Raw genomic sequence first — 27,202 nt, 5'->3', positions numbered from 1 at the left:
GACACCTACACCACCCGATGTCACAGGAAGGCCATAAAGATCATTAAGGACAACAACCACCCGAGCCACTGCCTGTTCACCCCGCTATCATCCAGAAGGTGAGGTCAGTACAGGTGCATCAAAGCTGGGACCGAGAGACTGAAAAACAGCTTCTATCTCAAGGCCATCAGACTGTTAAACAGCCACCACTAACATTGAGTGGCTGCTGCCAACACACTGACTCAACTCCAGCCACTTTAATAATGGGAATTGATGGGAAATGATGTAAAATATATCACTAGCCACTTTAAACAATGCTACCTAATATAATGTTTACATACCCTACATTATTCATCTCATATGTATATACTGTACTCTATCATCTACTGCATCTTTATGTAATACATGTATCACTAGCCACTTTAACTATGCCACTTTGTTTACATACTCATCTCATATGTATATACTGCACTCAATACCATCTACTGTATCTTGCCTATGCCGCTCTGTACCATCACTCACTCATATATCTTTATGTACATATTCTTATCCCCTTACACTTGTGTCTATAATGTAGTAGTTTTGGAATTGTTAGCTAGATTACTTGTTGGTTATTACTGCATTGTCGGAACTAGAAGCACAAGCATTTCGCTACACTCGCATTAACATCTGCTAACCATGTGTATGTGACAAATAAAATTTGATTTGATTTAGAAGCATGGTTTTGACTGCTCCTACAGTTTTGCATCGGTATTACAGTTTAACTGATGCCCCGGCCCAAATAGACGACTTCCGTACACGGCCACATAGAGAAGTCAGATTAGAACATTCCTAATAAGACATTTTGGTCATTGCCTTTGTGCACAAAACATCCATTGAATTATTCAAATAATTGTCGCTGAGGTCAATTGTTTTTCATCACTCACAGGCAAAGATATTACCATTTTACATTCGTCTGATGTGTTTTTGGATTATGTGTTGATTTCATCGCTTCTCGCACTGCTCTCTGTGCACGCTGAGTGCTAGTGATGTGATGTTGGTCCCAACTAGACATTAATTTGCATTGTGCAGTGCATGTGACTCAGACGGTGAGTGGCGGCTGGCATAACTGCAGTTTTGCTATGCAGAGGGACTATCAGCAAAGCCGATAGAGATGGGCCGATAGACTAGAAAAGGCCTGCCTCCCGAGTGGCGTAGCGGTCTAAGGCACTGCATCGTAGTGTTAGAGGCATCAACTACTATGTAATGTTGTTCGTCTGTTGCATGAAGAGAGTCAGACCGAAATGCAGCGTGTAGGTTACTCATGACTTTAATGAAGAAATACGGTACATGAAATAACAGAAGAAGAAAACAAACGGAACGTGAACTAATTACAGTCTATCTGGTGACTAACACAGAGACAGGTACAATCACCCACGAAATACAACGCACACTCAGGCTACCTAAATACGGTTCCCAATCCGAGACAACGAGAATCAGCTGACTCCAATTGGGAATCGCCTCAGGCAGCCAAGCCTAACTAGACACACCCCTAATCATACACAATCCCAATTACTACAAACCCCAATACGAAACACAACATATAAACCCATGTCACACCCTGGCTTACCCAAATATATAACAAAAACACAAAATATAATGATCAAGGCGTGACAGAACCCCCCCCCCCCTAAGGTGCGGACTCCGAGACGCACCTCAAGAGCATAGGGAGGGTCCGGGTGGGCGTCTGTCCATGGTGGCGGTTCTGGCTCGGGACGTGGACCCCACTCCATAAATGTCCTAGTTCCTCCCCTTTGCGTCCTAGGATAATCCACCTTCTCCGCCGACCATGGCCTAATAGTCCTCACCCTGATCCCCACATAACTGAGGGGCAGCTCGGGCCTGAGGGGCAGCTCGGGCCTGAGGGGCAGCTCGGGACCGAGGGGCAGCTCGGGACAGAGGGGCAGCTCGGGACAGAGGGGCAGCCCAGAGGGGCAGCTCAGGACAGAGGAGCAGCCCGGGACCGAAGCAGCCCGGTACTGAGGGGAAGCCCGGTACTGAGAGGCAGCCCAGTACAGAGAGGAAGCTCAGGCAGGTAGTAGGCTCCGGTAAATCCTGGCTGGCTGGTGGAACTGGATGATTCAGGTTGTCTGGCCGATCTAGAAGATCTTGGCAGACTGGCACTTCTGGCGGATCCTGGCAGACTGGCACTTCTGGCGGATCCTGGCAGACTGGTGGCACTGGCGGCGCTGGACAGACAGGAGACTCCGGCAGCGCAGGAGAGGAGAAAAGCTCTGGCTGCGCTAAACAGGCGAGGCGCACTGGACGCGCTGGGCCGACTGGGAGCACTGTTGGCACTGGACAGACAGGAGACTCCGGCAGGCAGGAGAGGAGAAAGGCTCTGGCTGCGCTGAACAGGTGAGGCGCGCTGGGCCGACTGGTGGCGCTGGACAGACAGGAGACTCCGGCAGCGCAGGAGAGGAGAAAGGCTCTGGCTGCGCTAAACAGGCTGGAGACTCCGATAGCGCAGGAGGGGAGAAAAGCACTGGCTGTGCTGAACAGGCGAGGCGCACTGGAGGCCTGGTGCGTGGTGCTGGAACTGGTGGTACTGGCGCGAGGACACGCACAGGAAGCCTGGTGCGGGGAGCTGCTACCGGAGGACTGGTGTGTAGAGGTGGCTCTGGATAGACCGGACCGTGCAGGCGCACTGGAGCTCTTGAGCACCGAGCCTGCCCAAGCTTACCTGGCTCGATGCCCACTCTAGCCCGGCCAATAGGAAGGGCTGGTATGTGTCGCAGCTGGCTCTGCACCCGCACTGGAAACACCGTGCGCTCCATAGCATAACACGGTGCCTGCCCGGTCTCTCTAGCCCAATGGTGAGCACAGGGAGTATGCGCAGGTCTCCTACCTGGCATAACTATTCTCCCTTTTAGCCCCCCCCCCAATACATTTTTTGGGGTGACTTTCCGGGTTTCCAACCGCGTCGCCGTGCTGCCTTCTCATACTTGAGCCTCTCCGCTTTAGCTGCTTCTATTTCCTCCTTGGGACGGCGATATTCTCCCGGCTGCGCCCAGGGTCCTTTACCGTCTAATTCCTCCTCCCATGTCCAAATCTCCAAATGATGCAGTCTCTCCCATTGCAACTGCTCTTCACGATTAACAGGGAGAGTAGGCTCAGGTCTGACTCCTGACTCAGCCACTCTCTCTCTGCGCTTTCCCCCGTTACCTTCGGTTTTCGCTCTGTATAACCGTCGTAGTATACTCCTTCCTTCTGCTGTCCATAACGTCCTCCTTCAGATCCTGCCAGTTCACACGCTGCTCGGTCTGTGAATGGTGGTGGGTGATTCTGTAACGTTGTTCGTCTGTTGTATGAAGAGAGTCAGACCGAAATGCAGCGTGTAGGTTACTCATGACTTTAATGAAGATAAATACGGTACATGAAATAACTGAAGAAGAAAACAACAAACGGAACGTGAACTAATTACAGTCTAACACAGAGACAGGTACAATCACCCACGAAATACAACGCACACTCAGGCTACCTAAATACGGTTCCCAATCCGAGACAACGAGAATCAGCTGACTCCAATTGGGAATCGCCTCAGGCAGCCAAGCCTAACTAGACACACCCCTAATCATACACAATCCCAATTACTACAAACCCCAATACGAAACACAACATATAAACCCATGTCACACCCTGGCTTACCCAAATATATAACAAAAACACAAAATATAATGACCAAGGCGTGACATACTAGAGGTCGACCAATTTAGGATTTTTCAACGCCGATACCGATTATTGGCGGACCAAAAAAAAGCAGATACCGATTAAATCGGACTATTTATTTATTTATTTGTAATAATGACAATTACAACAATAATGAATGAACACTTATTTTAACTTAATATAATACATCAATAAAATCAATTTAGCTCAAATATATAATGAAACATGTTCAATTTGGTTTAAATAATGCAAAAACAAAGTGTTGGAGAAGAAAGTAAATGTGCCATGTAAGAAAGCTAACGTTTCAGTTCCTTGCTCAGAACATGAGAACTTATGAAAGCTGGTGGTTCCTTTTAACATGAGTCTTCAATATTCCCAGGTAAGAAGTTTTAGGTTGTAGTTATTGGAATTCTAGGACTATTTCTCTCTATACCATTTTCATTTCATATACCTTTGACTATTGGATGATCTTATAGGCACTTTAGTATTGCCAGTGTAACAGTATAGCTTCCGTCCCTCTCCCCGCCCTTATCTGGGTTCGAACATTTACATTACATTTAAGTCATTTAGCAGACGCTCTTATCCAGAGCGACTTACAAATTGGTGCATTCACCTTATGACATCCAGTGGAACAACCACTTTACAATAGTGCATCTAAATCTTTAAGGGGGGGGGGTGAGAAGGATTACTTTATCCTATCCTAGGTATTCCTTAAAGAGGTGGGGTTTCAGGTGTCTCCGGAAGGTGGTGATTGACTCCGCTGTCCTGGCGTCATGAGGGAGTTTGTTCCACCATTGGGGAGCCAGAGCAGCGAACAGTTTTGACTGAGCTGAGCGGGAACTGTACTTCCTCAGTGGTAGGGAGGCGAGCAGGCCAGAGGTGGATGAACGCAGTGCCCTTATTTGGGTGTAGGGCCTGATCAGAGCCTGGAGGTACTGAGGTGCCGTTCCCCTCACAGCTCCGTAGGCAAGCACCATGGTCTTGTAGCGGATGCGAGCTTCAACTGGAAGCCAGTGGAGAGAGCGGAGGAGCGGGGTGACGTGAGAGAACTTGGGAAGGTTGAACACTAGACGGGCTGCGGCGTTCTGGATGAGTTGTAGGGGTTTAATGGCACAGGCAGGGAGCCCAGCCAACAGCGAGTTGCAGTAATCCAGACGGGAGATGACAAGTGCCTGGATTAGGACCTGCGCCGCTTCCTGTGTGAGGCAGGGTCGTACTCTGCGGATGTTGTAGAGCATGAACCTACAGGAACGGGCCACCGCCTTGATGTTAGTTGAGAACGACAGTTTGTTGTCCAGGATCACGCCAAGGTTCTTAGCGCTCTGGGAGGAGGACACAATGGAGTTGTCAACCGTGATGGCGAGATCATGGAACGGGCAGTCCTTCCCCGGGAGGAAGAGCAGCTCCGTCTTGCCGAAGTTCAGCTTGAGGTGGTGATCCGTCATCCACACTGATATGTCTGCCAGACATGCAGAGATGCGATTCGCCACCTGGTCATCAGAAGGGGGAAAGGAGAAGATTAATTGTGTGTCGTCTGCATAGCAATGATAGGAGAGACCATGTGAGGTTATGACAGAGCCAAGTGACTTGGTGTATAGCGAGAATAGGAGAGGGCCTAGAACAGAGCCCTGGGGGACACCAGTGGTGAGAGCGCGTGGTGAGGAGACAGATTCTCGCCACGCCACCTGGTAGGAGCGACCTGTCAGGTAGGACGCAATCCAAGCGTGGGCCGCGCCGGAGATGCCCAACTCGGAGAGGGTGGAGAGGAGGATCTGATGGTTCACAGTATCGAAGGCAGCCGATAGGTCTAGAAGGATGAGAGCAGAGGAGAGAGAGTTAGCTTTAGCGGTGCGGAGTGCCTCCGTGATACAGAGAAGAGCAGTCTCAGTTGAATGACTAGTCTTGAAACCTGACTGATTTGGATCAAGAAGGTCATTCTGAGAGAGATAGCGGGAGAGCTGACCAAGGACGGCACGTTCAAGAGTTTTGGAGAGAAAAGAAAGAAGGGATACTGGTCTGTAGTTGTTGACATCGGAGGGATCGAGTGTAGGTTTTTTCAGAAGGGGTGCAACTCTCGCTCTCTTGAAGACGGTCAGGGATAAGTTGATGAGCGAGGTGAGGTAAGGGAGAAGGTCTCCGGAAATGGTCTGGAGAAGAGAGGAGGGGATAGGGTCGAGCGGGCAGGTTGTTGGGCGGCCGGCCGTCACAAGACGCGAGATTTCATCTGGAGAGAGAGGGGAGAAAGAGGTCAGAGCACAGGGTAGGGCAGTGTGAGCAGAACCAGCGGTGTTGTTTGACTTAGCAAACGAGGATCGGATGTCGTTGATCTTCTTTTCAAAATGGTTGACGAAGTCATCTGCAGAGAGGGAGGAGGGGGGAGGGGGAGGAGGATTCAGGAGGGAGGAGAATGTGGCAAAGAGCTTCCTAGGGTTAGAGGCAGATGCTTGGAATTTAGAGTGGTAGAAAGTGGCTTTAGCAGCAGAGACAGAGGAGGAAAATGTAGAGAGGAGGGAGTGAAAGGATGCCAGGTCCGCAGGGAGGCGAGTTTTCCTCCATTTCCGCTCGGCCTTCCGGAGCCCTGTTCTGTGAGCTCGCATTGAGTCGTCAAGCCACGGAGCGGGAGGGGAGGACCGAGCCGGCCTGGAAGATAGGGGACATAGAGAGTCAAAGGATGCAGAAAGGGAGGAGAGGAGGGTTGAGGAGGCAGAATCAGGAGATAGGTTGGAGAAGGTTTGAGCAGAGGGAAGAGATGATAGGATGGAAGAGGAGAGAGTAGCGGGGGAGAGAGAGCGAAGGTTGGGACGGCGCGATACCATCCGAGTAGGGGCAGTGTGGGAAGTGTTGGATGAGAGCGAGAGGGAAAAGGATACAAGGTAGTGGTCGGAGACTTGGAGGGGAGTTGCAATGAGGTTAGTGGAAGAACAGCATCTAGTAAAGATGAGGTCGAGCGTATTGCCTGCCTTGTGAGTAGGGGGAAGGTGAGAGGGTGAGGTCAAAAGAGGAGAGGAGTGGAAAGAAGGAGGCAGAGAGGAATGAGTCAAAGGTAGACGTGGGGAGGTTAAAGTCGCCCAGAACTGTGAGAGGTGAGCCGTCCTCAGGAAAGGAGCTTATCAAGGCATCAAGCTCATTGATGAACTCTCCGAGGGGACCTGGAGGGCGATAAATGATAAGGATGTTAAGCTTGAAAGGGCTGGTAACTGTGACAGCATGAAATTCAAAGGAGGCGATAGACAGATGGGTAAGGGGAGAAAGAGAGAATGACCACATGGGAGAGATAAGGATCCCTATGCCACCACCCCGCTGACCAGAAGCTCTCGGGGTGTGCGAGAACACGTGGGCGGACGAAGAGAGAGCAGTAGGAGTAGCAGTGTTATCTGTGGTGATCCATGTTTCTGTCAGTGCCAAGAAGTCGAGGGACTGGAGGGAGGCATAGGCTGAGATGAACTCTGCCTTGTTGGCTGCAGATCGGCAGTTCCAGAGGCTACCGGAGACCTGGAACTCCACGTGGGTCGTGCGCGCTGGGACCACCAGATTAGGGTGGCAGCGGCCACGCGGTGTGGAGCGTTTGTATGGTCTGTGCAGAGAGGAGAGAACAGGGATAGACAGACACATAGTTGACAGGCTACAGAAGAGGCTACGCTAATGCAAGGAGATTGGGATGACAAGTGGACTACACGTCTCGAATGTTCAGAAAGTTAAGCTTACGTAGCAAGAATCTTATTGACTAAAATTATTAAAAATGATACAGTACTGCTGAAGTAGGCTAGCTGGCAGTGGCTGCGTTGTTGACTTTGTAGGCTAGCTGACAGTGGCTGCGTTGTTGACACTACACTAATCAAGTCGTTCCGTTGAGTGTAGTAGTTTCTACAGTGCTGCTATTCGGGGGCTAGCTGGCTAGCTAGCAGTGTTGATTACGTTACGTTGCGTTAAAAGAACGACAATAGCTGGCTAGCTAACCTAGAAAATCGCTCTAGACTACACAATTATCTTTGATACACAGACGGCTATGTAGCTAGCTATGTAGCTAGCTACGATCAAACAAATCAAACCGTTGTACTGTAATGAAATGAAATGAAAAATGTGATACTACCTGTGGAGCGAAGCGGAATGCGACCGGGTTGTTGAGTGCGGAAGTTCTATTCAGTAGACGTTGGCTAGCTGTTGGCTAGCTAGCAGTGTCTCCTACGTTAAGGACGACAAACAGCTGGCTAGCTAACCTCGGTAAATTAAGATAATCACTCTACCAGGGACAGATCGACTACAGCCACCCTCGAAGCATCGTTACCCATCGCTCCAAAGCCACAGCTACAGCTACTACTAGAACAACTACTTAAACGTCTCAGAGCGAGTGATCTAACGGGTTGAAACACTATTAGCACACACCCGCTAACTAGCTAGCCATTTCGGTTACAGCAGCCTAATCTCAGGAGTTGATAGGCTTGAAGTCATAAACAGCTCAATGCTTAAAGCACAGCGAAGAGCTCATGGGAAATGCAAGAAAGTGCTGTTTGAATGAATGCTTACGAGCCTGCTGCTGCCTACCACCGCTCAATTAAATATCAAATCATAGACTTAATTATAACATAACACACAGAAATACGAGCCTTAGGTCATTAATATGGTCAAATCTTTCAGTGAAATACAGAACCGTTCCGTATTTTATCTAACGAGTGGCATCCCTATGTCTAAATATTGCTGTTACATTGCACAACCTTCAATGTTATATCACAATTCTGGCAAATTAACTACGGTCTTTGTTAGGAAGAAATGGTCTTTCACACAGTTTGCAACGAGCCAGGCGGCCCAAACTGCTGCATATACCCTGTCTCTGCTTGCACGGAACGCAAGAGAAGTGACACAATTTCCCCAGTTAAAAGAAATTCATGTTAGCAGGCAATATTAACTAAATATGCAGGTTTAAAAATCTATACTTGTGTATTGATTTTAAAGAAAGGCATTGATGTTTATGGTTAGGTACACTGGTGTAACGACAGTGCTTTTTCTTAAATCATCACCCGTCTGGCGAAGTAGGCTGTGATTCGATGAGAAATTAACAGGCACCCGCATCAATTACATGCAAAGCAGGACAAGCTAGATAATAAGATAGATAATATCATCAACCATGTGTCGTTAACTAGTGATTATGTTAAGATTGATTGTTTTTTAGAAGGTAAGTTTATTGCTAGCTAGCAACTTACCTTGGCTTCTTGCTGCACTCGTGTAACAGGTAGTCAGCCTGCCACGCAGTCTCCTCGTGGAGTGCAATGTAATCGGCCACAATCTGCGTCCAAAAATGCTGATTACCGAATGTTATGAAAACTTGAAATCGGCCCTAATTATTCGGCCATTCCGATTAATCAGTTGACCTCTAGTCATCCCGGGCTGTGTCGCAGCAGGCCATGACTGGGAGACCCAAATCGCGCTCTACCGACTCCTTGTGGCGGCCGGCGTCTGCACGCTGACTTCGGTCGCCAGCTGTACAGTGTTTCCTCTGACACATTGGTGCGGCTGGCTTCCGGGTTAAGGGAGCAGTGTGTCAAGAAGCAGTGCGGCTTGGCATGGTCGTGTTTCGTAGGACGCATGGCTCTCGACCTTCGACTCTCCCAAGTCCATACGGGAGTTGCAGCGATGGGACAAGACTGTAACTATCAATTGGATATCACAAAATTGGGATGAAAAGTACAAAATAAAAACTAAAAAAGGCCAATATCGGCGGGTATATATCAGCTCGGCTGATTTATCAGTCGTTCTCTAGTTGTAACAGGATTCCCAGTTCCTATTCACATAGACCGAAAGATGTGGTTTCAGTTGGAACCTCAGCAGAATGGAATCAGGCACACAAACTGTCAGTCTGGCACAAGACGTCTCTCAAACACACACACAGTCCTTTTCAGTAGCTAATAACCATGAAGTTTCACTTCTCCAGCATTCTTGCTTATTTAGTATATTTTCAGTTTTTTAGTAAACCGGCAAGGATGGGTGGTGGATATTAGAGCTGCTTTGGTATGGGTTTACGACATGCTTGTATGGCATTCAATGCTGGAGTCAGTATCCCATGGCTCCTGACAATAGGCCACAATGAAGTGAACACTGAAGTACTGTCACCTGAGCCCTGATATGATCTTTCACAGTCACTGTCTGTACTTTACTCAGGTCTACTTCCAATGCCACTGCTCCTATAAACATCCGTGTGTCTGTGTGCTTATGACCCCTTACACTGTTGACCAGAAAAGGAACAAATGAATCCTGTCTGTAATAATAATGTGCCTCTGTCTCTGTGTTGTGCAGGGTAGCGACGGACCACAATGTGGACAACACTACAGCCATCCTGCGTGACTGGCTCGTCAAGGTCCAAAAACTCTACCACTATGTGGAGTGGAGGCCGCAGGAGGAGCCCACGTGAGTTCCTCTCATCTTCACTTTATAAACTGTGTGTGTATCTGTTTCTGTATCTGTGTCATTTATTCAGGAGAGGGAACACTTTATTTATAAGTCATTTCTAGATGGTTAATATGTGATTTATAAACTACTAATTGACTGTCTACAAAATACGTATAAACACTTAACATCCTCCTTCACAGACACCTTAATGTAAAGTGTTACAGAGAGGCACCTTAATGTAAAGTGTTACGGATAGGCACCTTAATGTAAAGTGTTACGGAGAGGCACCTTTTTAAAGTGTTACGGAGAGGCACCTTAATGTAAAGTGTTACGGAGAGGCACCTTAATGTAAAGTGTTATGGAGAGGCACCTTAATGTAAAGTGTTATGGAGAGGCACCTTAATGTAAAGTGTTATGGAGAGGCACCTTAATGTAAAGTGTTACGGAGAGGCACCTTAAAGTGTTACGGAGAGGCACCTTAAAGTGTTACGGAGAGGCACCTTAAAGTGTTACGGAGAGGCACCTTTTTAAAGTGTTACGGAGAGGCACCTTTTTAAAGTGTTACGGAGAGGCACCTTTTTAAAGTGTTACGGAGAGGCACCTTTTTGTTAAGAGGCACTTTTTTAAAGTGTTACGGAGAGGCACCTTTTTAAAGTGTTACGGAGAGGCACCTTTTTAAAGTGTTACGGAGAGGCAGCTTTTTAAAGTGTTACGGAGAGGCACCTTTTTAAAGTGTTACGGAGAGGCACCTTTTTAAAGTGTTACGGAGAGGCACCTTTTTAAAGTGTTACGGAGAGGCACCTTTTTAAAGTCTTACGGAGAGGCACCTTTTTAAAGTGTTACGGAGAGGCACCTTTTTAAAGTGTTACGGAGAAGCACCTTTTTAAAGTGTTGCTGAGAAGCACCTTAATGTAAAGTGTTGCTGGAGAGGCACCTTAATGTAAAGTGTTACGGAGAGGCACCTTAATGTAAAGTGTTACGGAGAGGCACCTTGCTGTAAATTGTTCCCAGAGAGGATGTACTGAATGTCCTGTTTGTTTACGGTTGTCCCTCAGAGAGTACCAGGATGCAGACAGCCCGAAGCAGTGGACCAACCTCCGCTACGCACACGTGATGAAGCTGCGGCAGGCAGCACTGGACTCCGCAAGAGAAATGTGGGCAGACTACTTCATGGTACTTCTTTCTCCAGTCTCCATGACGACCCCACCCTCTTTTACAGATAAACAGGGGGCATCATAAACAGCACCCTATTCCCTACATAGTGTGTAGGGAATAGGGTACCATTTTGGACTCAGATTGGCCCTGGTCAAAAGCCGTGCACTATGTAGGGAATAGGGTGCAATTTGGGATACAGTCAAGTCTTTCTCCATGACTACCCGCCCTATTTTACAGAGAGCAGACTTCTCCTTACAATAACGCAATAAGAGAACGTCTGGTTTAGAGTAAACCAATTCATCTGGCTTGGTGTTTCGATTTGCCATTCTGGAACAAACCTTCCAGAATCTTAAATATGACAGCTTTGAGTTCTATTCTTGCACCCCTAAGCATGAACACATTGTCCAGGACTCAGGGGTGTACTTTTTATGATAGAGTGAAAACACAGATGAGGTCGTTTTGTTTTTGAAATGTGGCTTTTGTCTTCAGTAATGTTGTGCAATTAGAACTGGGTTAAAATAGAGCAGCTAAAGTTTATGAATGAAAACAAATACTATTTGAACCCAAGGCTGTGGCCTATGCTACCTCATTCTAACACGGATTCTGGTGGCTGGACTTACGCTGCCGCTACAATGACATCCATTGTTCAAAGTGTCACTAGAGAGGGTTGATGTTGCAGAGTGATTTTTAAAGCTTGAAGTGGTTAAAAGCTTGAAGTGTCTCACTGTTCCCACTCCCCCTTCCATCACACACACACACACACACCCACCCACACACCCACCCACACACACACACACACACTCTTCCACTCTCTCCTGTCTAGGTGGTGGACTGTGATAACCTATTGACCAATCCTAATGTACTGTGGAAGCTCATCAAGGAGAACAAGACCATCGTAGCTCCCATGTTAGAGTCCCGTGCAGCCTACTCCAACTTCTGGTGTGGCATGACCTCCCAGGTACGCTACTATTTGTGTGTGTGTGTGCGCGTGCGGTCGTGTCCTCCCAGATACTTTGCGTGCAATCATGCACTAAAGCGTTAGCACAATAACCTTGATTGAAACAGAAGTACTCATCGTATCCTCTACCTCCTCCAGGGTTACTATAAGCGCACCCCTGCCTACATCCCTATGAGAAAGCAGGTGCGTAAAGGATGCTTCGCGGTTCCCATGGTGCACTCCACCTTCCTGATTGACTTGAGGAAGGAGGCGTCACGCCAGTTGGCCTTCCACCCCCCTCACCCAGAGTACAGCTGGGCCTTCGATGACATCATTGTCTTTGCCTTCTCCGCTCACATGGCAGGTACTGTTAATGTGTTCTCCCGCTTTTATCCTGTTTAGTAGCTTTCACATACAGCATGATAATGATTTGGTACACTTCATTGTGTTTGCCCTCTACTCTCGCATGGCAAGTAGGCTTACTGCTGTTATTCTGTTCACATGGCCGCTAGGCTTACTGCTGTTATTCTGTTATAATGGCAGCTAGGCTTACTGCTGTTATTCTGTTCACATGGCAGCTAGGCTTACTGCTGTTATTCTGTTATCATGGCAGGTAGGCCTACTGTTGTTATTTTGATCACATGTCAGGTAGGCCTACTGTTGTTATTTTGTTCACATGGCAGGTATGTCTAATGTGGTTATTCAGGATTGCTGCCTTTTTTTAGATCTGAGTTTTCCACGACGGTAATGAATAAGATTATATGGACAGGGAGGACCTGATTCTAGATCAGCTCTCCGGGTCTCGAGGTGCTTTGTGAATAGGCTGAGGCTACGACTACATAGTTTTCACCCCTGCCCCACCCCCATCCCGCCCCTCAGGAAACGTATTTCTCAAATCTAAGGGGCGAATCACTGCTCATGTTTTTTTTTGCAAAATTCCTGGGGGTTTAACAGACAGTGGTTAGTTCCGAGTCTGTTTTTTCTAATTCCATTCATGGACATAGGGTATGCTTTGTGTAAGATATCTTAATATACTATTGCATAAATAAGTGTCTAATTTTGAAGGTTGATATTTTGAGGTGTGACACAAAGAACCTAATCTGTAGTGAGACTTGCAGTGTGAATAGGCATAGGTGTAAATGTTTGTAGTAACCTTGTCATTAATAAAAAAACTTCTCTTCTCCCTCTACACTCTACTCTTCCTCCGTCTTCCTCAGATGTGCAGATGTTCCTATGTAACAGAGAGACGTATGGGTATTTCCCCGTGCCACTGCGAGCCCACAACTCCCTGACAGACGAAGCAGACAGCTTCCTGCATTCCTTGTTGGAGGTCAATGGTTAGTCTTATGTCATATTGTCACAGGTCAAAAGGTAGTCGGCTTTAATGTCCATACAAGCATCTGAATGGGCAAAACTGGTTAAAATTACGTATTTTTGACATCTCACTGGGTTACCACTTAGGATGGATGCTCAATACATTGCTTCATTCTAAGTAGTCGGCCAGTGTGGATATCGGAACACAGCTGGAAGTTGGAGCTTTTCGTTTTTCTCTAACTAATGTTACTGGTTGGCATGTGAGAGTTCTTTATCAGTTTTCTCCTTTCTCACGACAGTGCGGAACCCTCATGTGCTGCCTTCGGAGTACATCCCGGCCCCCGTAAAGATACAAGATAAGCTGGGCTTTGATGAGGTGGGATATGAGCCAGCTCAGAATATGTTTGCTGTTCCTTATTGACCCTGAGCCCCTATGCCAACAATGTCAAACTCTATGGTGGCTGAGTGTCTGCAGGTTTTCACTCCTCCCTTCTACTTGATTGCTCAATTAAGGTCACTGATTAGTTAGGAAATCCCCTCAAGTGGTTGTCTAGGTCTTAATTGGACACAATTGAAATGAAAATACAAAAAACTGCAGACACTCGGGCCATCTATGAGATGAGATTGTCAGCCCTGCCCTAGGCACTCCTGAAGATGTAAGGATCTAATGGGTTTAAGCAATAAGGCAATTGCTTCACCATGTCTTCTGGTAGGCTCGGTTGAATTGTCACCACATTCCATACACCTATCCAATTGTTTGAGTGTCTAAGGGTAGCTGTCGTTTTGGAATTTATCACTAGAATTCAAAATGTCTCTTCTACCCTTCAGCTCTAGATGTCTCCCTCTGTGGGTGTCATGTGGTATTGCATGTATTCTCACTACCGTACAGTAAGGCCAATGTATTGCGTGTGTGCAGGTGTTCATGATCAACTTAAAGAAACGGACCGACCGGCGGGATCGCATGCTGAGGACTCTGTACGAGCAAGAGATTGCCTGCAAGGTCATTCAAGCGGTAGACGGCAAGTAAGTTGACCTTTTTGAAGGCATTCTTCTCTTTGCCCGTCATATACTTCTTGTACAGATAAAGGTAGACTCAGTGATGGGACATCGTCACACACAGCAGAAGTTGCCCCACTGTTTATGATGTCATATCGCTAAGTCTTCAAGCGCTCAAAATGGCCACCTTATCTCTCTCTCCATCTCTATTGTGTGTGTCTCTTTGTCTCTTTCTCCCTCACCCCCCTCTCTCCTGCCCCTCCCTCTCTCCCACTCAGAGCGATGAACATCAGTGAGATCAATGCCCTGGGGATCCACATGCTACCAGGCTACAGTGACCCATACCACGGTAGGCCCCTCACCAAGGGAGAGCTGGGCTGCTTCCTCTCACACTACAACATCTGGAAAGAGGTGAGCCCTGCAGCTGCAGGCCCGGGTAGAGTTCAGTAGGGAGAAACATTTTAGAAACTGTGTGAAACAGGCGAGGTAGTACCTGAACTTGTCCAATAAGAACACAGATTTTAATTATTTGTTTTAAATTTTGCTACAGTGTTCTCTCCGAATGAATACATTAGGGTTGGGCTCAATTCATCATACTATTGAGAATGCTCCAAATCAATTCTTGAACTGAATTTGAATGAAGTAGTAAACTGGATACAAAATTGCAATTAAAATTTGAATGAAAGGAAATAAAATTGAATTCAATGAAATTCAAATGCCTCTTCTATTCTACAGTACATCTTCCACATAAAACATCAAACATGCAGGATAAACTCTTAAAATGAATGGTCAAGGAAATCAAAACCTGTATGTAAATAACATTGAAAAATAACATTGACCTGTATGTGAATAACCTATATTTCATGAATCACTGAAACTTTGTTCAATTTAGGGAAAATACAATATTTCACAAAGTATTAGTTTAACTAACCATCATGTTGACCCTGAGGCTTTCAAAAAGAAGCCAAAGAAATACAATTGTTGGTGGAAATATAATTGGCTATTCTAGTGATATAGTCTTTGGTATCTGGAAGTGTGACCTGTCGGGAATCATTGAAACTCATGTTCTATGACTGACTGGTATTGTTTTGAATTAAATTATACTTCACTCAAATTCAACATCCTGTGGGGTGTAGCCTATTCAATTCAAATTTCAACTCATGAGTTGACTGGGAGCCAATTCTGAATTGAGCCCAACCCTGGAACACACCTCTGGCTGTCACTAAGGTATAGATGGTGTACAGAAGTTTTGCGTCCTCTGAATGTGAGGGTCACTGTTTTATCTCTGTGTGTGTTCAGATCTCAGAGCGGGGTCTAAAGAGTTCCCTGGTGATCGAGGACGATCTGCGTTTCGAGGTCTTCTTCAAGCGACGCCTGATGAACCTGATGAGTGAAGTGGAGAGCCAGGGTCTAGACTGGGACCTGATGTAAGTGCTCCATAGACTGTACATCATCCACTATACACACAGGATATCCTCTATTCTAGGTCAGTGATTTTCAACCTCTGGTCCGCGGACAGGCATTGGTCCTTGGGATGTCGCTGGCCGATCTCTCAGACATATGATACAGTATTTGGTTAGTTCTTAAGTGTTAATTGTAATATTAGCTGTCCTTTTTAAGAATTAAGCACCCCCGTTCTAGCTTGCTGACTCCGCACTTACTGTCTACCCTTCCCATGTGGTGTAAACTTCAACTTTCTCTTCCCCAACTGTTCCTCCTCCCAGTTATATCGGCAGAAAGAGGATGCAGGTGGACCGCCCTGAGAAGTCCGTACCCAATATACACAACCTGGTGGAGGCAGACTACTCCTATTGGACGCTGGGTTATATGATGTCATTACAAGGAGCCCAGAAGCTGCTGAGGGCAGAGCCGTTGAAGAGGATATTACCCGTGGATGAGTTCCTCCCTGTCATGTTCAATAAACACCCTGTGTAAGTTTACCTCTCTCTGTCGCACGCTTTCTCTCTTTGTCTTTCTGTCACCTGTCTCTCCGGGTAAATCTCAAAAGTATTTTCCTGGATTCCTTGAATCCTCTCTTCTCGCCTCCTTTTCAAAGTGTCTGCAGGAAACTAAGGGAGCATGAGAGGAGAAAGATATTCTCTTCTCGAAGCTCCCCTTCACAGTTTAAGGAGGCAGCGAGGAGAGAAGACAAAGGGAATCAAGGAAAATTCTTGAGATTCACCCATTCCTCTTTTCAATGTATCCTGGGACATCTTTATCTCCTCTCTCTTACCTCTCTCTCCAGCTCGGACTACATGGAGCACTTTGAGGAGCGGGACCTGAAGGCCTTCTCGGCCGAGCCCCTGCTAGTGTTCCCCACTCACTACACAGGAGACTCGGGCTACATCAGCGACACAGAGACCTCTGTGGTGTGGGACAACGAGAAGGTGCGTACGGACTGGGACCGGGCCCGCTCGGGGAAGACCCAGGAGCAGGCGGAGATCAGCAGCGAGGCCCAGAACTCTGACGTACTCCAGTCACCTCTGGACAGCACAGCCACACGGGATGAACTATGAGAGGAGAACGGGTGGAGAGGAAGGGGATGGGATTGGCGATGGAAAGAGATGCTGAAGACTAAGAACCATCATGAGTGATGGTTCTTAGGGTTTTTTTTCCCATGTTTCTTTGCATCATTGCAGCAACATGACGTATAGTATACGTAGCCGCCTGTTTTTGTTTCCTTTTTTAACCAAAGATTACAAGTTAAAGGGATTAGTTGCATTATTTTGGAAAAAATGATTCCATTTCCTTTTTAATTTCTGAAATATGTTGGACTCACCTTTTTTTTCTGCATTTACAAGACCCAAATACGGGGTGGGATCTGTATGTCAACAGTGATCTGGTTGGACTGTCTATTACATTTCAGTGATGTGATTGGCCTGTGAACTGGAACTTTGTTTCTGATTGGTCACCACCATGCCTCAAGTGCCTTATAGCCTAGTTCATTATGCCAAATCTCACAACTGACCTGAGACCTTGTCACCTCTAGAATTAATAATTCATTTATTAATTGTTAATCAATTAACGTGTGTGCATGTACTATAACAGTTAACTGTAGCAGTCTTTCTGAAAGGACTGGAAAAGACAAGCATCTGCATGCTTTTTGGAGATAGCTTTAAGAGGACCTTTTTCCATTTGTAAAACTATAGCTAGAACTAACACCCGGTCCCACCTGGTTGTCATCAGAGATTTATGCTTGAAAGTTGTGTGTGCTGCTTCGCAAACAAGTCCCATAGTTTTACGAAAACCTCACCACGGAGCTCAAAGTCCTATCATATGACAAATGAGATTAATACCAAAACAGTAGTAATTAAAAAGCAACATCTCCCAAAAGGAATGACTTGGCTACCCGCCCTCCCTATCAGACCCTAACCATTGAGCTACAGTAGTGCTCTTTATAGCTTTGGAGTACACCTCATTAAAAAACAGCTCCCAATGTTTATAACTATGGGTAGAATCCTAACTTCCACTTAAGTCAAATCTTCCTCATCTGTTAATTGACATCAATGCATCACTATAAGTAAAAATTTCACTTAAGTGGACGTTAGGATTCACCCCTATCCGCCTTCCCTGTCAGTCCATGGCCATTGAGTTACATACAGTAGAGCTGTTTATAGCAGTGGAGTACTCCTTTCCCCCACTTGCCACCTCTGGTCTGTTTCCAGGCTACTGGCTTGTCGTCTTCAAACAGATGGTCACAGGCGGGAGCGACCGCAGTAGATGCCTCACACTTTTGTGGTCGAGGAGGAGCCATGTGATTCGTCCCAGCCACATCCAAACTTGGTCGGTCGGCATGCGTCACCACCTCGCTCTCTTCGGAATTAAGGTTTGAAAGCAGAAGCACTTTGGACCGTGTAGTGTAGCAGTTAAATAGAAGCCTGTGTTTAACAGATAAGAGACAAAGCTTGAATGGATTGTCATGCTTTTCATCTTTTAGTTATTTATTGCTGGCCTGTCAGAAGAAGTGTCCATCTGGAGCAGGGGTGGGCAACTCCAGTCCTCGGGGCCTAATTGGTGTCACACTTTTCCCCTTCCCAGCAAACACAGCTGATTAATCAAATTGCATTCTAAACTGTTTAGGTGATTATTGGAGTCAGGTGTGTTAGCTGGGGCAAACTGTGACACCAATCAGGACCTCGAGGACTGGAATTGCCTAGGGCATGGTTTCCCAAACTTGGCTCTGCCCCCGCCCTCCTAGGGTTTTTGCCCTAGCACTAAACAGCACATTCAAATAATTAAAGCTTGATGCTGAGTTGATTATTTGAATCAGCTGCAAAAAACAAAAACGTGCACCCAGGGGGGTCCCCAGGACCGAGTTTGGCAGCCACACGGGAGGGCCGAGTGTCTGTGGGTTTTAGCTCTTCCATTGTACTCGGTTGATGAATTAAGGTCCCTGATTTTGCCTAGGGCATGGTGAAGGAACTCCCCTCACCTGGTTGTCTAGGTATTAATTTAAAGGATAAAAAAAAAAGTTTGACACTCCTGGTCTGGGGACCTCCCAATGTGTTGGTTCTAGCTGTAGCCCTGCCTTCCAAGGCATTGGTTCTAGCTGTTAGGTGGGAGATATTAAGATTCAGTTTAGATTAACTCATAGTAGTCTAAGAGATTACATTGTCTGTCATAAGTGTTTTTGTAACTTCATACCAAATAATAAAATATTTTGTTTAAAAAAATATAATTATAGTCTCTTTTCCTCCAGATTGTCAAATTAGAGATTTCTCCACTTTACTTTGAGATTGATATGTCATGACCAAATTGGCTAGATGTTGCACCACTGAAACCTTATCAAAGTTACTGTTTGTGATTATAGGGTTGTTGGGTGTCATTGCCATCCCCCTCATATTCTGTGCAATAATTGCAGTTCCTTTTTACATGTGCCATAACTCCTCAGTAAACGAACTAACAGAATTCAAAATAACTATGGGATTTCCATGCTTTCTACTTACCAACAAGTTACTAAAAATTGAATCCTACAGTCAGGGAATTCTAAATAATAAAAATCACTGCCTGCAAAATGGGAATAAGACATTTAAATCTGCTCTTTTGCTCCCAGTGTGATGGCCCTCGAAAATTTTACTTTGATAGGCATTGTGCCCCAAAGCTGTAATTTTCAAGTGGTTTATGAATCAAACATTTAAAAAAATGCCCTTGCGTGACAGTCACGCCGCCTGCTGTTATTTATATCCTTCCGAAAACAATTAAAACCAGGGTTGAGTTGACGCCAATAATGTTGCGACATAGGAATGCGGTCGGACAAGATGCTTAGCGGAACAAGACTGTAAGTAGGGATGGAAACCCCTAGTTGATAGACCTGAAAAGATTGTTCTATGACACAGTTTTACTTCTCAAAGAGATTGAGGAAATCAGTCGGCGGATATGAGACAACTGATAACGGCTGAGTGGACTCTGGGCTAGGCTATAGTGATGCTCAAAGGACACTGCCTATTCAAACTGACAATTACACACCTCTGTGGGAAATTGCTATATTTTTTTGAATGTTTTTTGTTCTACATTGCATTAAATGTATAGCCTACCACATTTTGTGCTAGGCTATTTGAATGCTTGTTAGCCTAATTGTTTTGCGGTCCTCTGTAGCTCAGTTGGTAGAGCATGGCGCTTGTAACGCCAGGGTAGTGGGTTCAATCCCCGGGACCACCCATACGTAGAATGTATGCACACATGACTGTAAGTCGCTTTGGATAAAAGCGTCTGCTAAATGGCATATATTATTATTATATATTGTGTTGCGGGCCTACATGGCATCAGACAGCTAGAAATGTCTTTGTTGGAGCAGCGGCGTGGGGTAAAACATACGCCTACTGAACAGGGAGCGGATGATTCTCATTTACCGGGAATGAACACCACACTTATCCCGTGTCAAGACGGTATTGGTATTTTTAGGATTAAATACTACGACGTTACATGGACAGTGTCAAGACTCCGCACAGTGGCGGAATGTCTGAGACAACTAAGGCTGCTTTTTGAGGACTGTTGCGGTAAGTCAATGGAACATATTTACGCCTTTCACACATGTTTTTCTTTTGTAGGTCTAATGATTTACAGACAAGACGAATATGCCTATGACTATGCAGTTCTGTCATGTTATCTGAAGATTTTCGCGTCTGCCAAGACATACCACACATAGCCAAATTCATTCTTGGACAAACAAAAGGACGTTTATGTGCGCTCTGAGTCTGACACTAACCTTTGTTCATGTTCTAGTCGTAACTAGGAAACGCGGAAATGTCAGACTTGCTAACTTGTTGTAATTATACACATCCCGCGTTCAACAAGCAAGTCCGAAATGTGAGTTTCCTTGTCCCAACTTGCACCCGAACGCGGCATAATGCACCATTGGCTACACATCGTGACGTGTTTCATTACGCCGTACGTCATCTTCACGCAGTCTTGCCCAATGATCTGTGGATTGTTAATAGGCAAGATGACGTACGGCGTAATGAAACACGTCACGATGTGTAGCCAACGGTGCATTTAGGGCAATTCAGAAAGCGGATTGAGGACCTTATTACTGATAAATGTGTTGTTTTTTATGGCTGTTTTTCTTTCTGCTTGCATTTTGTATTTATATTGATGTGTATTTTCAGTGATTTATGTAAATCAGGGCTCATCTGTAAAAGAGACCTTGACTCCCTGATAAAATAAAAGTTTTATTTCACGCCAACCGACCTAATCATGATTGCGGTAAAATTCTGCCTATGGCTTCATTGTCTACATCAGATAGCGCTTCGGATTCCGCCTGCGAAGGGTAATGGGATAGATCTAAAGTAGTCAGTGGTGGAAAAAGTACCCAATTGTCATACTTGAGTAAAAGTTAAGATACCATAACAGAAAATGACTCAAGTGAAAGTCACCCAGTAAAATACTACTTGAGTAAAAGTCTAAAAGTATTTGGTTAAATATACTTAAGTATGTAAAGTACAATTTCAAATTGAGTTGAAAAAGTTCTCAACTATAAATAGTAAAGTACAGATACCGTAAAAAACGACTTAAGTAGTACTTTAAAGTATTTTTACTTAAGTACTTTACACCATTGAAAGCAGTCTGGCTACTTTTGCAATCAGTGGAGGCTGCTGATGGGAGGACGGCTCATAGCCTAATAATGGCTGGAATTTAATTGTATCAAAGCTGTTTGATACCATTCCATTTACTCTCTTACAGTGACAATTATGAGCCATCCTCCCCTCCACGGCTACCACTGGCTGCTTTAACATTCAACAAATATTACTTATGTGACATCGTCTGCTGAACCCCATTTCTGCCTCAAACCTGTCTGAATTAAGCTGTGAAGAACAGGGATGGCAACATCATGTTGTGGGGGTGCTTTGCTGCAGGAGGGACTGGTGCACTTCACAAAATAGGTTGCTTCATAAGGAAGGAAAATTATGTTATATTGAAAATTACATTAAATTGAAGCAACATCTTATGACATCAGTCAGAAAGTTAAAGCTAGGTGGCAAATGGGTCTTCCAAATGGACAATGACCCCAAGCATACTTCCAAAGTTGTGGCAAAATGGCTTAAGGACAACAAAGGACATCATCCTCTACTATTATTCTAACATTTTACATTCTTATAATATAGTGGTGATCCTAACTGACCTTAAACAGGGAATTTTTACTAGGATTAAATGTCAGGAATTGTGAAAAACGGAGTTTAAATGTATTTGGCTAAGGTGTATGTAAACCTCCGACTTCAACAGTATATGGAGCCCTCCGCATTGGTAAAAAAAATGTGGGTGGTGCACGGTGATGCAGAACAGAGCTCAATTTGGCCTCTGTATATCTCCGGAGGCTCCGCAAATGCGTCACACTATCATTGCGCCTCCAACCACATTTTTGGATCAAGCATAAATTGTCTTTTAAAAAGTTTTTTTTTTGGGCTTTAATATATATATATATATATTTTTTTTTTTTTTTTTTATTATTAATATCAAATCAATACATAAAGCACATGAGGGAACACAAGCATACATAGATTACAAACAATAGACAATCGAGCTAGGGGGTACAATATCACATTATAATTACACAAACTACATGCTATGCCCACTACGCGTCACTTACTATATGCCGTGGCCACTCTTGATGGGCATCAAATTTATTAGTCACATACCCGTGTTTAGCAGATGTTATTGCGGGTGTAGCGAAATGCTTGTGCTTCTAGTTCCGACAGTGCAGCAATATCTAAGAAGTAATATCTAACAATTTCACAACATATATCCTATACACACAAATCTAAGTATAGGAATGGAATTATTAATATATAAATATATGGATGAGCAATGTCAGAGAGGCATAGACTAAGATATAGTTGAATAGTATAGAATACATTTGAGATGAGTAATGCAAGATATGTAAACATTATTAAACTGACTAGTGTTCCATTTATTTGAATGAGTGGCCTTGAGAAAGAAGCTGTTCTTCAGTCTCTCGGTCCCAGCTTTGATGCACCTGTACTGACCTCGCCTTCTGGATGAAAGCAAGTGAACAGTGGCTCGGGTGGTTGTTGTCCTTGATGATCTTTTTGGCATTTCTGTGACATCGGGTGCTGTAGGTGTCCTGGAGGGCAGGTAGTTTGCCCCCGGTGATGCATTATGCACACCGCACCACCCTCTGGAGAGCCCTGCGGGTGTGGGTGGTGCAGTTGCCGTACCAGGTAGTGATTACAGTCCAACGGGATGCTCTCCATTGTGCATCTGTAAAAGTTTGTGAAGGTTTTAGGTGACAAGACAAATTTATTTAGCCTCCTGAGGTTGAAGAGGCACTGTTGTGCCTTCTTCACTACACTGTCTGTGTGGGTGGACCATTTCGGTTTGTCCGTGATGTGTACACAGAGGTATTTAAAACGTTCCACCTTCTCCACTCTCCTGTCGATCTGGGTAGGGGGAGCTCCTTCTGCTGTTTCCTGAAGTACATGAGCATCTCCTTTGTTTTGTTGGCGTTGAGTGGGAGGTTATTTTCCTGGCACCACAGTCCCAGAGCCATCACCTCCTCCCTGTAGGCTGTCTCGTCATTGTTGGTAATCAAGCCATTCTACTGTTGTGTCGTCTGCAAACTTGAGTATTCCAAATATTTTTGGTGAACCATCTCATGTCAAATGCTTAAAAATCTAACTTAAAACGGTGGAAAAAATTGTACTTTATTTTTTTTAGGCACTTCAAACAGTGTTGAACAGATTGACCCAGCTCTCCCCACTATTGATTGTTTTTGCAGTGAGGATGAACCCTCTTCAGATCATTATTTTGTAATTTATCTGCAGAGAAATGTTGTTTTAAGCTCAAAAAGCAGTAGCAGTAGGCCTATCAGGGAGCCAAATTATCCGATGCAATTCAGTTCCCGACACGTTCACCAAAAAGATTAGTTCAAGAAAAGCAGTTTGTTCGCTAACAACTCATCATTACTAGTGCCCACTGCCATTGAGGCTGTTGTCTAGCTAGGACATTGGCACACAAGCCCCTGCCTGTCCAGCAGTGCTTTCACGGTTATTTTAATGTTATGGCCAGGTTAATCACTACACGGCAGTGACACGCGAGTTGGTTGGCTACACTAGCTACACTAGCTAACATCTTCCCTCAAGGTAATGTTAACAGAACTGTGGGAAAGCAGTGCTCGGCAGGCGGGTGAAGACGGACACTGTGTACCATTGTCCCCTAGCTAGCTAGCAGCCTCCTTCTATGTTTTTTTTGTCAGTTGGCATCCAACTTTGCACTGCCACCTACTGTGCTGAAATGTGGGCCAAATGGCAGTGGGCGTGGCATGTAGTGGCAGTGGCAGTGGGTGTGGCATGTAGTGGGCGCAGGATGTAGTGGGTGTGGCATGTAGTAACCACAGTCTGCATATTATGGAACGCCTTTACACTATTTGATGTATCAAATAACACTTTGAGCTTCTACTTTTAAAAACCCACCTCTCCAGAAACAAGTCTCTTGCCCGCTTGCTATAGATCACCTTCTGCCCCCAGTTGTGCCCTGGACACCATATGCGAATTGATTGCCCCCATCTTTCTTCAGAGCTCGTGCTGCTAGGTGACCTAAACTGGGACATGCTTAATTAACACCCCAGCCATCCTACAATCTAAGCTTGATGCTCTCACAAATTATCAATGAACCCACCAGGTACAACCCCAAATCCGTAAACACGGGCACCCTCATAGATATCATCCTAACCAACCTGCCCTCCAAATACACCTCTGCTGTCTTCAACCAGGATCTCAGCGATCACTGCCTCATTGCCTGCGTCCATAATGGGTCTGTGGTAAAGCAACCACCCCTCATTACTGTCAAACTCTCCCTAAAACATTTCAGCGAGCAGGCCTTTCTAATAGACCTGGCCCGGGTATCCTGGAAAGATATTGACATCATTCCATCAGTAGAGGATGCCTGGTTGTTCTTTAAAAGTGCTTTACTCCCCATCTTAAATAAGCATGCTATATTCAAAAAATGTAGAACCAGGAACAGATATAGCTCTTGGTTCACTCCAGACCTGACTGCCCTTGACCAGCACAAAAACATCCTGTGGCGTACCGCATTAGCATTGACTAGCCCCTGCAATGTGCAACTTTTCAGGGAAGTTAGGAACCAATATACAGAGGGAGTTAGGAAAGATAAGGCTAGCTTTTTCAAACATAAATTTGCATCCTGTAACATTAACTCCAAAAAGTTCTGGGACACTGTAAAGTCCATGGAGAATAAGAGCACCTCCTCCCAGCTGACCACTGCACTGAGGCTAGGAAACACTGTCACCACCGATAAATCTGCGATAATTGAGAATTTTAATAAACTTTTTTCTATGGCTGGCCATGCTTTTGACCTGGCTACCCCGACCCCGGTCAACAGCCCTGCACCCCTCACTGTAACTTGCCCAAGCCTCCCCGCGGTCATCTCCCTCTTCAAAAAGGAGACACTCTAGACACAAACTGCTACAGACCTATATCTATCCTACCCTGTCTTTCTAAGGTCTTCGAAAGCCAAGTTTTAACAAACAGATCACCGACCATTTCGAATCGCACCGTACCTTCTCCGCTATGCAATCTGGTTTCCGAGCTGGTCCCTGCTGCACCTCAGCCACACTCAAGGTCCTTAACGACAATACTATGCAGCTGTATTCATCGACCTGGCCAAGGCTTTCGATTCTGTCAATCACCATATTCTTATCGGCAGACTCAACAGCCTTGGTTTCTCAAATGACTGCCTAGCCTGGTTCACCAACTATTTCTCTGACAGAGTTCAATGTGTCAAATCGGTGGGCCTGTAATCCGGACCTCTGGCAGTCTCTATGGGGGTGCCACAGGGTTCAATCCTCAGGCCGACACTTTTCTCTGTATACACCAATGATGACGCTTTTGCTGCTGGTGATTCTCTGATCCACCTCTACGCAGACGACACCATTCTGTATACTTCTGGCCCTTTGGACACTGTGTTAACTAACCTCCAGACGAGCTTCAATGCCATACAACTCTCCTTCCGTGGCCTCCAACTGCTCTTTAATACAAGCAAAACTAAATGCATGCTCTTCAACCGATCGCTGCCCACACCTACCCACCCGTCCAGCATCACTACTCTGGATGGTTCTGACTTAGAATTTGTGGACAACTACAAATACCTAGGTGTCTGGTTAGACTGTAAACTCTCCTTCCAGACTCACATTAAGTATCTCCAATCCAAAATGACATCTAGAATCTGCGTCCTATTTCGCAAGAAAGCATCCTTCACTCATGCTGCCAAACATACCCTAGTAAAACTGACTATCCTACCGATCCTCGACTTCGGCGACGTCATTTACAAAATAGCCTCCAATACCCTACTCAATAAATTGGATGCAGTCTATCACAGTGCCATTGTTTTGTCACCAAAGCCCCATATACTACCCACCACTGTGACCACTGTACTCTCGTTGGCCGGCCCTCGCTTCATATCCGTCGCCAAACCCACTGGCTCCAGGTCATCTATAAGTCGTTGCTAGGTAAAGCCCCGCCTTATCTCAGCTCACTGGTCACCATAGCAGCACCCACCCGGGTGGCGGTGGGAGCCAGTGGGTTTGGCACGCGCTCCAGCAGGTATATTTCACTGGTCACCCCCAAAGCCAATTCCTCCTTCGGCCGCATTTCCTTCCAGTTCTCTGCTGCAAATGACTGGAACAAACTGCAAAAATCACTGAAGCTGGAGACCCATATCTCCCTCACTAGCTTTAAGCACCAGCTGTCAGAGCAGCTCACAGATCAATGCACCTGTACATAGCCAATCTGTAAATAGCCCATCCAACTATCTCAACACCATATTGTCATTTATTTTGCTCCTTTGCACCCCAGTACTTGCACTCATCTTCTGCACATCTATCACCCCAGTGTTTAATTTGCCATACTGTAATAATTTTGCTGCTATGACCTATTTATTGCATCAACCTCCTTATCCTACCTCGTTTGCACACACTTTATATAGACTTTCTCTATTGTATTATTGACTGTATGTTTGTTTATTCCATGTGTAACTCTGTTGTTGTATGTATCGAACTGCTTTGCTTTATCTTGGCCAGGTCGCAGCTGTAAATGAGAACTTGCTCTCAACTAGCCTACCTTGACAAATAATGGTATAATAAAATTTGACACGTTAAATAAGCTTTTCATTTGACACGTCACATAACACAGTTCTATTATAGAATGTTGTGTGTTCTGAATTTGCCCGTGCAAGCCAAGTGCCACCACTACTATCAGTAGC

At 45.4% G+C, this 27,202-nt stretch overlaps 2 protein-coding genes across 3 annotated transcripts in view; both read left to right on the top strand.

Moving 5' to 3' along the window:
- LOC124015217 (procollagen galactosyltransferase 1-like) overlaps positions 1–19,143 on the top strand; it is a 31,440-nt gene extending 12,297 nt beyond the window's left edge. The window contains exons 2-12 of the mRNA XM_046330263.1: positions 9,976–10,086; positions 11,124–11,241; positions 12,047–12,181; positions 12,320–12,524; positions 13,378–13,497; positions 13,774–13,850; positions 14,391–14,497; positions 14,749–14,881; positions 15,770–15,897; positions 16,195–16,401; positions 16,716–19,143. Coding sequence (XP_046186219.1) covers positions 9,976–10,086; positions 11,124–11,241; positions 12,047–12,181; positions 12,320–12,524; positions 13,378–13,497; positions 13,774–13,850; positions 14,391–14,497; positions 14,749–14,881; positions 15,770–15,897; positions 16,195–16,401; positions 16,716–16,986 — 1,612 coding nt within the window. The 3' untranslated portion in view covers positions 16,987–19,143. The remainder of the gene's footprint in view (positions 1–9,975; positions 10,087–11,123; positions 11,242–12,046; positions 12,182–12,319; positions 12,525–13,377; positions 13,498–13,773; positions 13,851–14,390; positions 14,498–14,748; positions 14,882–15,769; positions 15,898–16,194; positions 16,402–16,715) is intronic.
- A 128-nt stretch (positions 19,144–19,271) lies between these two features.
- Positions 19,272–27,202, top strand: part of LOC124015216 (GEM-interacting protein-like) — a 46,312-nt gene continuing 38,381 nt past the window's right edge. For both annotated transcript variants that reach the window (XM_046330260.1, XM_046330262.1), the window contains exons 1-2: positions 19,272–20,049; positions 20,210–20,466. In XM_046330260.1, the coding sequence (XP_046186216.1) occupies positions 20,247–20,466 (220 nt within the window). In that variant the 5' untranslated portion in view covers positions 19,272–20,049; positions 20,210–20,246. The remainder of the gene's footprint in view (positions 20,050–20,209; positions 20,467–27,202) is intronic.

This window comes from Oncorhynchus gorbuscha, linkage group LG26 (assembly GCF_021184085.1).
Source record: "Oncorhynchus gorbuscha isolate QuinsamMale2020 ecotype Even-year linkage group LG26, OgorEven_v1.0, whole genome shotgun sequence".
In the NCBI taxonomy this organism is placed as follows: Eukaryota; Metazoa; Chordata; class Actinopteri; order Salmoniformes; family Salmonidae; genus Oncorhynchus; species Oncorhynchus gorbuscha.
The sequence above is the reverse complement of the archived record's forward strand: the minus strand, read 5'-3'. Positions and strand labels throughout refer to the sequence as shown.